At 44.3% G+C, this 15101-nt stretch overlaps 1 protein-coding gene across 3 annotated transcripts in view; it reads right to left on the reverse strand.

The window, feature by feature from the left end:
- The window catches only part of FLNB (filamin B), a 155909-nt gene that overhangs the window by 63578 nt on the left and 77230 nt on the right, over positions 1-15101 (reverse strand). For all 3 annotated transcript variants that reach the window (XM_044004166.1, XM_044004156.1, XM_044004148.1), the window contains exons 9-12: positions 12980-13117; positions 7904-8030; positions 2074-2210; positions 1143-1336 (exon numbers count right to left, since the gene is read on the reverse strand). In XM_044004166.1, coding sequence (XP_043860101.1) covers positions 1143-1336; positions 2074-2210; positions 7904-8030; positions 12980-13117 — 596 coding nt within the window. The remainder of the gene's footprint in view (positions 1-1142; positions 1337-2073; positions 2211-7903; positions 8031-12979; positions 13118-15101) is intronic.

The following is a 15101-nucleotide window of genomic DNA, read 5'->3' on the forward strand; positions in this document are numbered from 1 at the left end:
ACTACTGATTAGTAGAAGCAAGAAGGGAGGAATAGGAAGAAAATAAAACCTTTATTAAGCACCTACTATATACTACTGTGCTAAGCACTGGGGATATAAAGGGACAAAAGGCAGGTCCTGCCCTCAAGAAGCTTACAATCTAATGGAAGAGACAATATGCAAACAGATCTATACAAAGCTAGCATCATACAGGATAAACAAGAAATTAACAGAGGGAAGGTGCTAGAATTAATAGGGGATGGGGAAGAAGGCTTCCCATAGACGGTGGTATTTTAGTTGGAGGTCAGTAGGAGCAGAGGAAGAAAACTTTGTTTCTGCTTTTTTAGTCCATACATGGGGTTTCATCCAGGTAGATAATTCCTTGTGTGGAAATTCCCTCCACAAACGCAGATGGGCAGCTCCTTTATAACCTGGCCTCAGATAGTTGCCTGGAGATGGGAAAAATTCAAGAGACTTGCCCAAGGTCATAAAGCTAGTACACATCATAGGCAAGGCTCAAACCCAGCCTTCTATCCATTAGGGACAATACTTCTCATATGTATATGAACATTCCTGAGGATAAAGGAATTGGCCAAGCTCTCAGGCTGGAAAATCTGCCCGGTCCTAGCTAAAAGACTAAATGCCGCTTAAAAAAAAATTCTTCAAAGGATCCATAATAGATCAAAGATCAAGGGATGGAAGGGACTTCAGAAGATGAGAAAACTGAGGCCCAGGGAGACTTGCCCACAAATACACCAGGACTAAGAATCAGGGGCAAGATGGGACTCTGGAGTCTTATGTTGCCTCCATGAATCCATCAACCCACAGGCATTCATTCATTCATTCATTCATTCATTCATTCATTCATTCATTCATTTATTTATTAAGCACCAGTGCATGTCAGGTACTGGCCATACAAACCCAGAAACGAAACAGTCCTGGCTCTCTCAAGGGAGACAACACCCTCATACAAATACAAGGTCATAGAACACAGAGACAAATACCAGATGATGTTTTGGGAGGCTGGGGGAACAACAGCAGCTGAGGAGACTGTAATGGGACATCCTCCACTAGTCCGTGTGGACTTTACTCACACTCATAGATAAATAGGTTGGGAAAGAAGCAATGGGGGGAGCCTGTAGGGGACCAAGACGCCTTCTCACCAAGTCTGGGTTGAAGTCTCCTGTGGCCGGTTGGATGTAGACCATGTAAGGACTGTCCTTGATGTCCTCATCGTCACACATGATGTGCACGGCGTACTCCCCAGGCTCCTTGGGCCAATACTTCACATCACAGGAACCATCGTTCTGGTCATCATATTCGATCTTGGCCTGGGATGGACCTTCAATGGCAAACCCTAAGAGATGGCAAAAGACATATGAGGTCATGGGGGGAAAGCCAGGCAGAGGACCAGTGGCCAGTGGTTACATCCCCTTCATCATGGGCACAAGCACGGTGCCTTCACCAAGAGAGAGCTGGAAGCCAGGGTCCAGTCCAAGTTTTTAAAAGTCATCCACAGTCTCTTACTGAACAAAGCTATAAGTGGGACTCTAGAGATTCTCAGGTCAGGGACATGAGTGAGTTTATCGTTGGTTGGGTCACAAGAGCTGTGAAGCAAACAACTCTCGGGGCGGAGCGGGGGTCAGAAGAAATCGCCACATTTATGTGTCCATCAAAAGCCACCCAACAGTCCCTGTTCATATACCCTCAACATCCCTATGAGACAGAGAGGATCACAGGGCAACATTAGAACTAGAGGGAGTCTCATTTGAGTCCATTTTACAGATGGGAAAACCAAGGCTCAGGGAGGTTAAATGACTTCTGAGATTACGGATATAGAGTTGGAAGGGCCTCTCATCGCAGCCATTTTACACACAAGCAGACTGAGGCCTAGAGATATGCAGGGACTTGATCAAACTCACACAGTTACTAAGTGCCAGAGGTAAATTACAGGCCCCCTGAACCAAAAGCCAGTGTTCTTCCCACTACAGGTTCTGCTTAGAGAGCAGGAGGAGAGACAGAATTAGGACAAGAATAAATCCATGGGGTTATCCATAGCATTCAGAGGACAGACCATTTTGTTAATAAGCTTACCCAGTGATCCAACTTCTGAGCCGATGGATTCCACCACAAAGTCTGCCGACCTCCCAGCGATGCCTCCATGGAGACCGGGCCCCCAGGCTCTTACTTTCTGAACACCAGCCTCAGGGCCCACTTGGACTTCAAAGGGGCTAGAAGGAAACACATTTGCTTGCATTAGGAAAGAAGACACACTAATAATTGAGAATTAATGTCTTAAAATCTGGTATTTATTTTTGGCTGGCTTTTCTTCTTTTTAAGTTTTGAGTTCTACATCCTCAAACTCCTTCCCACTCCTTTCCCCACCCAATGGGAAGGCAATCAATATGATATCAAGTATATATGTAAAATCATGCAGAACATATTTCCATATGAGCCATATTGCAAGAAAAATAAAGTGAGAAAAGTATCCTTCAAACCACACCCAGAGCTCATCAGTTGTCTCTCTGGCATTTTTCATCATGGGTCCTCTGAAATTGTTTTGGATTATTGTATTGGTTATTGATTGTATTGTATTGATCAGAGTGGTCAAATCTTTCACAGTAGATCATCATTACAACGTTGCTATTACTGTGCACAAGGATCTCCTGGTTCTTCTCACTTCACTTTGCATCAGGTCATACAGATCCTGCCGTGTTTTTCTGAAATCACCTGTCTCATCATCTCCCACAGCACAACAGTACTCTCTCACAATCATATGCTACAACTTGTTCAGCCATTCCCCAATTGATGAACATCCCCTCAATTTCCAGTTCACCACAAAAAAACCTGCTATAAATATTTTTGTACATATAGGTCCTTTTCCTTTCAGCTCTTTGGAGTACAGACCTAGTAATGGTATTGCTGGCTCAAAGGATATACAGAGTTTTATAGCTCTTTGGGCCTAGTTCCATTGTTCTCCAAAATGGTTGGACCAATTCACAACTCCACCAACAGTTCATTAGTGTACCCATTTTTCCAAAATCCCTCCAACATTTGTCATTTCTGATAGATGTAAAGTGGTAGCTCAGAGTTGTTTTTAATTTGTGTTTCTCTAATCAACAGTGATTTAGAGTATTTTTTCATATGACTATAGCTTTGATTTCTGCTTCTGAAAACTGCCTATTTCTATCCTTTTACTACATATCCATTGGGGAATGGTTCTTATTTTTACAAATGTGACTGAGTTCTATATTCAGCAGTAGGTGAGAAATGAGGCCTTTATCAGAGAAACTTGCTGTAAAAGGTTTTGATATTATTTCATTGTCTATGATAACTTTTGGCATATTGTTTCCCTCCTTATCTCTTTTAATTAGGTCTACTTTGGATTTTGCTTTGTCCGAGATCATAACTGCTACCCCCGCCTTTTTTACTTCAGGTAAAGCATATTAGACTCTGCTCCAACCCTTTCTTTTAACTCTGTGTATCTTCCTGTTTCAAGTGGTGTCTCTTTGGAAACATCATGTTCGATTCTGATTTCTAATCCATTCTGCTAACCACTTCCATTTTATTGGTGAGGTAATCCTATTTACAATGACAATTATGATTACTGTGTATTTCCCTCCATCCCATTTTCTTCTGCTTACTCCCCCCACCCCACCCCCCACCCTGGTCCTTCTTCAAAAGCCTATTTTGCCCCTAACCACTGCCTCCCTTAATCTACCATCCGTTTTATGATTTCCCTCCCCTTCCCCCATTTTCTTATTAAGTAAGTTACATTTCTATACATGACTGAGTGTGTTTACATTCACACATTCACACACACACACACACACACACACACATTCACACACACACACACACACACACACACACACACACACACACACGGCTGATCAATCAGAATTGGGACCAGTCTTCTTTGTATAAGTAGAACTGGTGTTTAGTGAGAATAATTTGGTGAATACTTCTTGTCATTTAAATGTAAAAATCTCCTGATAATTTCCTTAACACAACCACACACACACACACACACACACACACACACACACACACACACACACACACACTCTCTCTCCCCCTTCTTTAAACCAATTCCAATGAGAGTGAGGTGCAAGCATTGCCCATTGTAAAAGCTCTTCCTTGGACCAGTAGTCCAACCTCTTCCCCACCCTTTATCACTTCTAGCCTGAGAGCTCCCATGGCAGCTGTTGCTACCACCGTGTGTGGTGTCTGGACAGGCCTCCACCCCAGTATCATGGACTTACCAACCTTCTGAGTTTTCTTAGGCCAGAAAAGTGTCTCTCTCTGACCTTTCATTGGCTCTACCACTCCAAAATGTGATTTAAGTCATTATTTTAAAGTTTTCCACAGGGGAATGTTGAGAGAATTCAGCTGGGCTGCCTCTAATCCACCATCTCATAATAAAGAATTATTGACCAACCTGAAACCTGAAGGAGAGTCCCTCCCACTACTCCATGGAGACGCCAGCAATCTAGAAAATGTTTTCTTCTTAAATTCTCTTCCCATGAACTCAAGAGTTCCAGCCTGAAATTGTTCAGGTCTTCCTGCCCTCTGCTGGTTTATTTAGCATTATACTTGTTGAAGGGGGGAGCTCCATCCCCAATTCTTAGCATCCCCTGCCTACAGTGTTGTCCACAAAGGTCTTCTAAACCTGAAGTTTGCAACTTCGTTTTTAAAAAATACTTTGCTAAGTGTATTTCAATGTAACTGGTTTCCTTCAATCCCATGTATTTTATGTTATGCATTTTAAAATACTATTCTAAGAAGGAACTCCAAGGCTTTCCTACATTGCCAAAGGTGGGAGGGGGGGAAATCCATGACAGTCAAAAAGGGCTAAAATCTGGTCGGAGAAAATCAAGACAAATTTAGCTAAGTAATTTAAGAAAACAGAATACTCTCTCGTGGTTCTCCTTCTACCTGTTAAAATGCTTCTTTTCAGTCTCCTCTTCATCCAAGCCACAGCTAGCGTCCCCCTAGGCTCTGTTCTGGTTCCTCTTGTCTTCTCCCACCATACTATTTCACTTGTGATCTCACCAGTTCCCATGGATTCAATTACCATCTCCATGCTGACTTATTCTCAGATCTATTTATCCAGCCCTTACCTCTCTCTTCAACTGTCTAACAGACATCTCAGACAGGATACCCCATAAACATCTTACACTCATCACATTCAAAACTGGACGCAGTATCTTTCCCCCCGCCAATCCCTCCCCGCTTCTTAACTTTCCCATTATTGTCCAGGGTGCCAGTGCTGGCCACCTAGGCTCACACCAAGTGTTGTCCTTGGCTCCACACACTCTCATTCCCTACATCTAATCTGTGGTTGACACCAGTCAAGTTGACCTTTGGTTTTTTTGTTAAAATATTTTTTCAAGTCTACCTTCGTTATACACCCCTTTCCCTCCTATGACATCGCCACGACCCTGGGACTGTGAATCCTTGCCTCACACCAGGATGACTGCAATAAAATTCTTGCAGGTCTCCCTTTCTCACCCCTCTCCCCATTCCAGTCCACCTTCCACTGAGCTGTCAAAGTGATTTTCCTGACACACAAGTCCAACTATGCCAGCCTCTCATTCAATAAACCTCAGTGGCTCCCTATTACCTCCAGAATCGAATATAAAACCCTCTGTTTGGCATTCACAACCCTTCATAACCTGACCCCTCTCCTGTCTTACATATACCTTACTCCCCTCCACACATTCTGTGATATGGAAACACATCTCCTGAGTCCTGTCTCCTCCATTAGCCTGAGAACATCTTGAGAAGACAGACTGTCTTTTGTCCTTCCTTATGTGATGGTGCAGTGGATAGAGAGCCAGGCCTACAGAAAGACTCCTCTTCCTGAGTTCTAATCTGGCCTCAGATATGTGCTTGCTGTGTGACCTTGGGAAAGTCACTTCACCTTGTTTGCCTCAGTTTCCTTATCTGTAAAATGAAATGAAGAAGGAAAAGGCAAACCAGTCCAGTGTCTTTGCCAAGAATACCCCAAAAGGGGTCATGGAGAGTCAGACACGACTGAAAAATGACTGAACAACAACAAAATGTCCCTCAGAACAGCACCTGGCATATAAGAGGGCTTTAACAGATGATCACTGACTTGATATGATGCTATTGTTTATTTTTTTATTTTGAATGAAATATGTGAGTTCATTGGTTTAACAAACTCCTGATGAAGAATTTCCCTTCACCAGTGCTGGCTAGCAACTATTCTCCAACTTATAGGTATAGAAAGCTGTCTAGGACACACTAACTAGGACAAGTCACTAGTACAGTGACTTGCTCAGGGACACACAGCCAGGATAGGAAAGAGGCAAGACTGGAACTCAGGTCCTCCTGACTCTGCACTGAGCTCTTGCCCCAGTGCTGCATTCAGTCACAGTTTTCCTAAAACACAGGTCTGACCAAGTCATCCCCCTACTCTGTAATCTCCAATGGCTCCCTATCACCTCCAGGGGCAAATACAAAAAGCTGCATCAGGCATTCAAAACCCCGTATCACCTGCCTCCGTTCCTACCTTTCCTGTCCTCTTCACCTTACCCCCAATCCAGTGACACCGGCCTCCTCACTACTGCTCAGGGGGGTCCCTCCATCCCCCAGCATCTTCCTGACTTTCCCTCATCTCCAACTACTGACTCCCTGGCTTCTTTTAGTGCCAACCAAAGCCCCATCCTCCATAGGAAGCCTTTCCCGACCCCTTTAAATTCTAGTGCTTTGACTTCCTAATTTAGCTACTTAGAGTTTATTTGAATATATGTGTTTACTTTTCATCTCCCCTTTTAGCTTGTGAGCTCTTGAGGGCAAGCCCTGTCTTTTGTCTCCTTCTGTCACTTAGCACAGGACCCAGCACATGGTAGGCATTTGATGTTTACTGACTGACTTATAGAAGACAAATATAAATTGCCTAGCTGGGGCAGCTAGGTGGTGCAGTAGATAGAGCACCGACCCTGGAGTCAGGAGGACCTGAGTTCAACTCCGGCCTCAGACACTTAACAATTACTAGCTGTGTGACCCTGGGCAAGTCACTTAACCCCAATTACCTCACAAAAAACAAACAAAAAAAATTTTTTTTTTAATTGCCTCCTCCCATCTCAGTTCGACCATGATTTCATCAGTGGGGGAAACTCCCAGGAGAGGAAACCCCCTCCACCAACGCAGATCAGCAACTGATCTGTAACTTCCTAGTCTTAGAGAGTTGCCCGGGGCAGTGAGGTTAAGTGACTGGTCCATAGTCACGTAACCAGTAGGTATCAGGGGTGAGACTTGCCCTTGGGTCTTCCTAATTCCAAGGCCAGCTTCCTATCCCCGGTAACATGCCGTATTTTCTGAGTCAGGAAGCTAGGGTTCAGAGCCTGCTCCTACGACTTGTCTCTCAAACGATGTGTTACTGCTGGGAGATTATGCAATTTCCACAGAGGGGTACCAGGAAAACCCCCACAAGAAAAAGTCCCACACTAGCTCCCTTTGTTTCTTCGGGTCCCTAAGGATATATGAAAAATCTCCAGGACTAATTCCACCTAACCGTGCTCCAACAAATCGTAATAATAGCAGCTGACATTTATGTGGTGCTTTAAGGTTTACCCAGAGAACAGAGTCGTCAGTCATGAAAAAATGAACGAGTCTCCTTGTCGACATGTACCCGTCCCTCTGGCCTCCTCCCTCCCACCGGCCCAAAGTCGCTTCCACTGATTGAAAGCAGGAAATTGAAACCACCAGCAGCTTTTTACTTCGCTTGACTCCGGGCCAAATGTCTGCTGCTGCTCTCCAAAGATTTCCAACAAAGCGGCTCTCTTTGCTTTCATTGAATCCGGGAAAAGATTAGTTGGTGGCTCCGACCCAGGTGCCAGATCTAATGGGGAGGGGCAGAGACTTGGGCAGAAGAGCTGCCTGGGCTCACACTCACCTCTTTGGAATGTTGTGTCCGCCCCACGTGATGACCACGACGTATTTCCCAGGAGTTCCTGGGTAGTACTCAAAAGTGTAAACGCCATTCACGAAGCCCTTCTGTTTCACCAACTCCTCCAGCCCCTCTGAAGGAACACACAGACACACACAGAGAGATGAAGATTATCATTAAATATCTGCAACTTTGGCAGGGACAATGGTGGAGGGTGGGACACCTAGGGACCCTGCAGACCGGAGGTGACTCATCCCAGGCTTGTTGAGACTAATATACAGAAACTGAAGCCGTAGCCTTTATTAAGCACCTACTGTGTGCCAAGTCAATGTGGCACTATGAAGAGAGAGAGCTGACCATCACACAGCACAGAGCGCAGACTTGCCAAAAACTCTATCTGGCCTCAAAGTCCCAAAAGACCTGGGTCCAAGTCCTGCCCTGGACACATACTGACTGTTTCTCTGGGCAAATCCATTAAGCTTTTAGTCTTCCAAGCAACTGCTTAGCTGTGGACTGGTGGGAATAATGAATCCTCTGAAGTGAGAGAAGACATATTTGCATTGAGCTAAAACCAGTGACCGTGTTTTACATAATTATAACTTTGATTATTGTGAATTCGAATACACACAGCCGCTTCAGGGGACCGATATTCTTTGCACTTCCACAGAAGAGGTGCAGACCTGCATTGGTGAAGGATGTTCTCTCCTCCAGGAGGTCCCTATACCACTGCAATCACAGAGTCAGTCACTTAGTGTGTACCAGGAACATCAAGCTCTATCCTCACAAGAGATCACAGGTTGGAGGCTGATTGAGAAAGTCCAAGCCACTCCTTGAGAAGAATGGATGGTCTTCTAGTGAAAAGTGAGTGCAGACTAACGCCAAATTAGATCAATGATCCAATAGCCAATATTGATCAATAGAGGGGGGAAAAATGTCAACAGCAAGACAAGGGAACAGCTCGGGGTTTATTTGCTTGGGTTTTTTTTTTTTTGGCCACAAACAATATTTAGATTACATGGAAAGATGGAAAGAAAAATGAAGTATTACAGCATGAAGCCGAATTAAAAGAGCTTACACAGGTCTCCTAAAATTAAGGGGAAAAGCAACAACATTTATAAGCATGTACACACATGCACAGAAAAGAGATACTATTCATTTTTACTGCCATTATTTTGTTCAAGTTGATCTTTTTAGTCAACACAGAGAGTGCAGGATTTAGGGCTTTATTGGAGATTTTATGGCTCATTCTATTTGAACATCAGTATTTGTTAGATAATCAAATTTATTAACAACCTTGGCTAGAGGACCAGAGCTAGTATCAGGAAGGTCAAATTCAAATTTTGCCTCAGGCTTTTATTAGCCCCGAGATCCTGGGCAAGGTACTTCATCTCTGAGGCTCATCTGTGAAATGCAGATGGGGAGAATGGAATCTCCCAGGTCCAATCCCCTCATTTTAGAGAAAAGAACTGAGGCGGTCATCTGATCATTGACAGCCACAGAGGACTTAGGAGGTAGTAAATTGCCATCAATGGAGGCTAGCATGCCCACTTTTAGAGAATGCTGGAGAGGGGAAATGGAAGCAGTGGTAGATGGAGGGCAGAGTTACCAACCAAAAATAGCACTGGGGAGGTGAGGCAGAATATGACAGTGGTAAGAACACTGGTTCTGGAGTCCAAGGACTGGAGTCTAAGACTCCAACCTACATTTCTTGAGCATATCACTTGTTGTTTGCCTTTCTCTGTACACTGGCACCCAGTATAATGCCTGGCACCCAGTAAGCACTCAAAAAATGCTTGTTGACCGACTTAGGGACAACGGATCAAGGTGGTTATGTAAAAAGAGTGAGCCAACAGAGGCAGCCCCATTGTTCCACTGGGATCAAAGTAATGTCAATAGGCCTTGATGAAGGTGTCGATGGTGGGCACAGCCCTTGCAAAGGGATCAAGGCATCTCAGAGGCCTCCTAAGCCTTGATCAAGGACTCACCTTCAGTAAATGGTTGCCCCACCTCAGAGACCTGTGAGGGACAGCCCTCATTGTCCATGAAGAGAGATGAAAAACCTGGTTGGGCAGGAAGGGGAAGCCATCCATTCACCCAGGCTGTTCACTGGCTGATGGCCATACTTGAGACAGGCCTTGGGGCCTCTCTAAATGGAAATTTGAATTCCCTTCAGATAAAGTCCTTCCCCAAATGAGAAAATGCTACTTTTAATGACACATCATAAACCTTAACTGACTGTGATGGGAGCGGAGGAACTCAGATAAACAGAACATAAACAATCCCCACCATTCCATCTAAGCCAACTTCTTCCTACACTGAGGAGCGGGTTCCCACACTTTCCAAGCCCCACCTTAAGGGAAAGGCGAGCCAGAGCAGCTCTACATGGAGAAAAGACAGGATCACATCACAGAGATTTTAAGGCAAATGACAGAAAAGTCATGCGGCTTCTCCCCCTTCATTTCAGGGGAAGTAATGACTGCAAATTCAGAAAGTCCCAGTTGTTCTGCGAAAGGCCTCAGTTTCCTCATCTCTAAGTAAACACTCTTTCTGGGACCCCTTTCCGCTCTTCATGGATGAAGGCCAATGCCCTACCCACGACATCACGTTATCTACCAACACAGTAACCCAAACCTCCTCTTCTGTGTGTTGGGGCCGTGGGGAGGAGAGAAAGGAGAATAAGTATTTATAAAGAACCTACTATGTGCCGGGCATTGCGCTGAGGGCTTTTCTAAAAATTATTTCAAGTATTTATTATTTAGTAAACAAATACCTATTATTACAAATATTTGATCCTCACAACAACCCCAGGAGGTAGGTGTTATTATTATTCCCATTTTATAGTTGAGGAAATTGAGGTAGGGAGGCTAAGTGATTTGGTCAGGGGTCACAAGAGCTAGCACTGTAAAGTCTAGGGAACATCCCTTGTTTCAGAATTCTCGGGACAAGCGTGTCTCTATCCAAGCCAGTCAAGCAAAGAGATACATTGAACTTGAAAAATCCCCACAGGCTTCTTCTCAAAAGAACAGTTTTTTAGCCACTGTACCTAAAACTTGAGTCTGAGGCACCAGGCAGGAACTTGCTTTTTGTCTAGCCTGGTGGTTTGGCAAGGAAAGGAGTTGAGTCACGGATGGGACCCAAGGTCAAACAGCTCTTCAGTTCTTGTTGCAACAGGCCCAGAACAAGGGCTGCCTGAACGCTGTTCTAGGATCAGCCCCCCACACAACAAGTCGTGCCCAATTTTAGGTGCTGGTAGAGTTTGATCTGCCCAAACAGTACAGGATTCCTTCCCTGACGCGACACACTGTGACCACCCCGCCCCCCACTCAGGACCATGGCACAACAACAAGCACAAGACTTCTGGGCCCCCATGATTGAATCTCCTGAAGCTACTTTTGATTGCTTAAAATAATAATAATAACAAAACACAAGCCAAAAAACAATTGAGAAAGGGAAGGGCAAAAATTCATGTCTCCCTGGAGGGGGGAATATGTAGCTAAAAACAAGGATGGTTCCCCATTAGCTAAGAAGCTGAAATGGGAGCTGACCCGCTTCCCCGATACCCAATAGTACATGGAACCCCTTCATATAACATCAACCTTTTAGAAAATTAGCTCTCTCAGCACTGGTCTTCATAAAGTAGATGGTAAGTTCCTTGAGGGCAGGGGCCAGATTTGGTTTGTTTGGGTTTTCCTCTCTCCAAAACCTAGAACAGCCCTGAGAACCGAGCAGCCACTCAAAGAATGTTTGCTGAATGGAATGGAATTAACCAAGAATATGAGGAGCCAGTCTCTCCCTCACAATAGCTAGAGCACCATCTGTCAAAGGGTGTGGCCATCAAAGCTTCACTCAATGGCTTTTGGGTGCCAGATGAATTCCAGGTGGAGTAAAAAGGAGAAGAAGGCCAGTGCTGAGTGATCTGGCGTAGGTGGGGTCAACCACAGGGGATGCCAGGAGGCCTCAACACCACAGGGATATAGGAAGCACTTCCCGTGTCTCAAGGGTGAAGATATTGCCTCCCCACTTCTCCTAATAAAGCACTTCCATATCTTGTCATCCCGTATGGATCTCAGGATGATCCTCCCATGCAGGAAGGCATGATATTTATGACAGAACAGAAATAAATTCCTTTATTAATAATAGGCACCTTTCAAGTAGCTATTAGGCACCATGCACTGTGCTTGGCTCAAAAAATAAAATAAAATAAAATAAAGAATAGCCCCTGCCCTCCTGGCTCTTGCTTTTTTCTGGACTAAGATGAACACTCAGAGCAGGTAGATGATTGGTCCAAGGCCATCTCCCCAGACTCCAGAACTCAAGTCCGACTCAGAAAACCATACTTGGATCAATACAAGCCAGGATCACAAGACCTTAGATCTGAAGGAGTTCAACCCTTTCATTTTACTAATGGGGAAATTGAGGCTCAGAGGGATAAAGTGATTTGCCCAAGGCTAAGTTTTGCAATATTACAAAGAATAAACATAGCTTATGAATATAAAAATAGGAAATATGAAAAGACATCCCTACCCCACTCTTTGCCGAGGTAAGCAACCCATCCATGTGGTGCAGCACATATTTTAGACTTTTTCAATGTTTTGATCAGTTACACTGATTTTTTTCCTCTTCTTCTTGCTTTAAAAATACTACTTTGTGACATGAGATGGCTCTCTGAGAGAGGGCAGGATGCTGAGGGAAATTACAGTGCTATAAAAACGGTATCGGGGGGCAGCTAGGTGGCACAGTAGATAGAGCACCAGCCCTGGATTCAGGAGGATCTGGGTTCAAGTCCGGCCTCAGACACTTGACACTTAGTAGCTGTGTGACCCAGGGCAAGTCACTTAACTCTTATTGTCCCACCCCCCAACCACACCCCCAAATGGTACTGTGCAAAACTTTTTTTCTTAATGACAGAGTCTTCTCTCCATGATTATCTCCCATTTTTCCTGTATCCACCTTGTCCATACATAGTTGTTTATGCAATGTCTCCCTCTTTAGAGGGTGACTTTCTTGAGACACAAAACTATATCCCCAGCACTCAATAAATGCTTGTCTGACTTGACAGTAAAAGGGGCAAACGATACTTACTGGGCCCTCGCACAGTCACACTCAGTTCCCCACTTCCTGCCAATTTTGTGTCCACCTTGAAGTCGGCCGTCTCGCGGATCCTCACTCCCTTGGGCTGCAGGCCTCGACCGCTGGCCCGACAGGCATTTGGATTGCAGGCTGCAAACACATTTCAGGCATCACATCAGCCTTTTATTCCCCAAGTCCACCTTCCCCAGCCAAGGCAGCCGTCCACAAAAAACACAACAACCACGTTTACTTTACAGCAAAAAACTGCTGACACTGCCCCCAAGACCCAAGGTCCCATTCAAAAAACACACAAAGCCAGCAAACAGAAGCGCGGCTTTGTCCAGCCATGCCACAGATGGAAGCAGAGCCAGCACGATCGGCTCAGGCCCGATGAGTGACTGGGACCAGCTAGAACCTCCCATTGATTCCATCTCAGAGAAGGAAGGTAGAGTTCAGACCACATAGCTGGATTCCATGCAAACCCCACTGCTCTGCCCAAGAGCCCAATAATTAGAAACATTGGACTTTTCCAAGACTACTTTAAAACTCCCATCAACTAATGTGATTTTAAATGTCTGACTGGGTGCCAGACTCTGGGTCAGCCATTTTAAAAGCTTTTTTCCTTCCTAGGCAGCAGCCAGATAGAGTCAAGGAGGAGAAGAAATGTAACAAAAACAACAAAAAACAGCCGATTGATCCAACCCAATCTCTCCTAATGGAGACTGTTTGAGGCTCAAGAAATACACATTATAAAATGGTTGGCATGTACACAGCCATGAATCCTTACCAAAAACTGCTGCTCAATGTGAGCTCTGTATCCAGTTAAAAGGAGGTTTAAAAAAAAAAAAAAAGGGCAGCTAGGTGGCACAGTGGATAAAGCACCCACCCTGGAGTCAGGAGGACCCAAGTTCAAATCCAGCCTCAGACACTTGACACTTACTAGCTGTGTGACCCTGGGCAAGTCACTTAACTCTCATTGCCCCACCAAAAAAAAAAAAAAAAAAAAAAAAAAGGTCAGAAATTGCTTCCAGTTCACCCACTCTTGAAAAGACCACAAAATGGAAGAGCATTTTAAAGAAATGGACTATGCTTATAATAACAAAAACAATAATAAATGTACAGTAAACATAAGTGGAAAAGTCTCATTAGCAAAGGTAATGGGGATTTATTGGACAAAATGGGTAGAACAGGACAGTTTTTTCTTAAGTCCTGACTGCTGACTTCACCATCCCTCGTCACTGGAGTTTTAAGACACCCAGCTCCCCATTTCTGGGTTCCTCTGCGATTAGAAGATAAAAGAAGAATACTAACTTTCTGTAGAAGAGAGGAAGGTATTTCTTATGCAGGGGCCAATGACCTCAGCTGTTTACTCCATAAAGAGAAGGGCCAACTATTCAATCCCTTTTATGGGATTTTTTTAAAAAATTGAAATCCTTTCCTGAAATATGTCTCTGAGAGACAACATTGGTTATGAACTTATAATTGTGCCCAGTGTCAAGGGGAGTGAGAAATCAGCTAGTCATAATAGAAATAAATCTTGACAGGGCTCTACTATTTAAAAAAAAAAAGGATTCTTGTTTAGTGTGTTATGGAATAATTTAAAGGGCAAGAAAAATTCTATGATGGATTACAGATTCAGAGAGTAAGTTGTGATTGACCTTTATGTTTCATAACATTAAAAGGCTTAAGACTAAAGTAAATCAAGCCACTAGCTAATGTTGGCATTTGAAACAGAGACAGAGGCCAGAGCTCCTTTTTAGTGCCATCTGATGGTACCCTGATGACCACGATTGTGGGGGCTCCATCATGTTTTGATCAGTGATGCAGAGATGACCACAGTTTGGTTTTTACCCACAAGGACCCCAAATATGGCATGCATGACATGCTATGGCACAAGCTAAAAGGACCAGGACTACCGCCTTGCCCACCCCTTACCAGCAAGCCGTCTCGGAACAACCCCTCTCAATTAGGAAGCCATTATTCGTTGTGAAGTCCGAAATCCCCAAAATGAAACGGATCAGGAGAGAGAAGTCTGCAGAGTGCAGGAGCAGAGGACAGGATAAGGAGAAACAGAGTTCAGTACTGTTTAGGAGAGAATGAAGGGTTGAAAAAATAAAAGGAAGAAGTTGGAGAA

The sequence above is a fragment of the Dromiciops gliroides genome, chromosome 1 (assembly GCF_019393635.1).
Source record: "Dromiciops gliroides isolate mDroGli1 chromosome 1, mDroGli1.pri, whole genome shotgun sequence".
Lineage (NCBI taxonomy): Eukaryota > Metazoa > Chordata > Mammalia > Microbiotheria > Microbiotheriidae > Dromiciops > Dromiciops gliroides.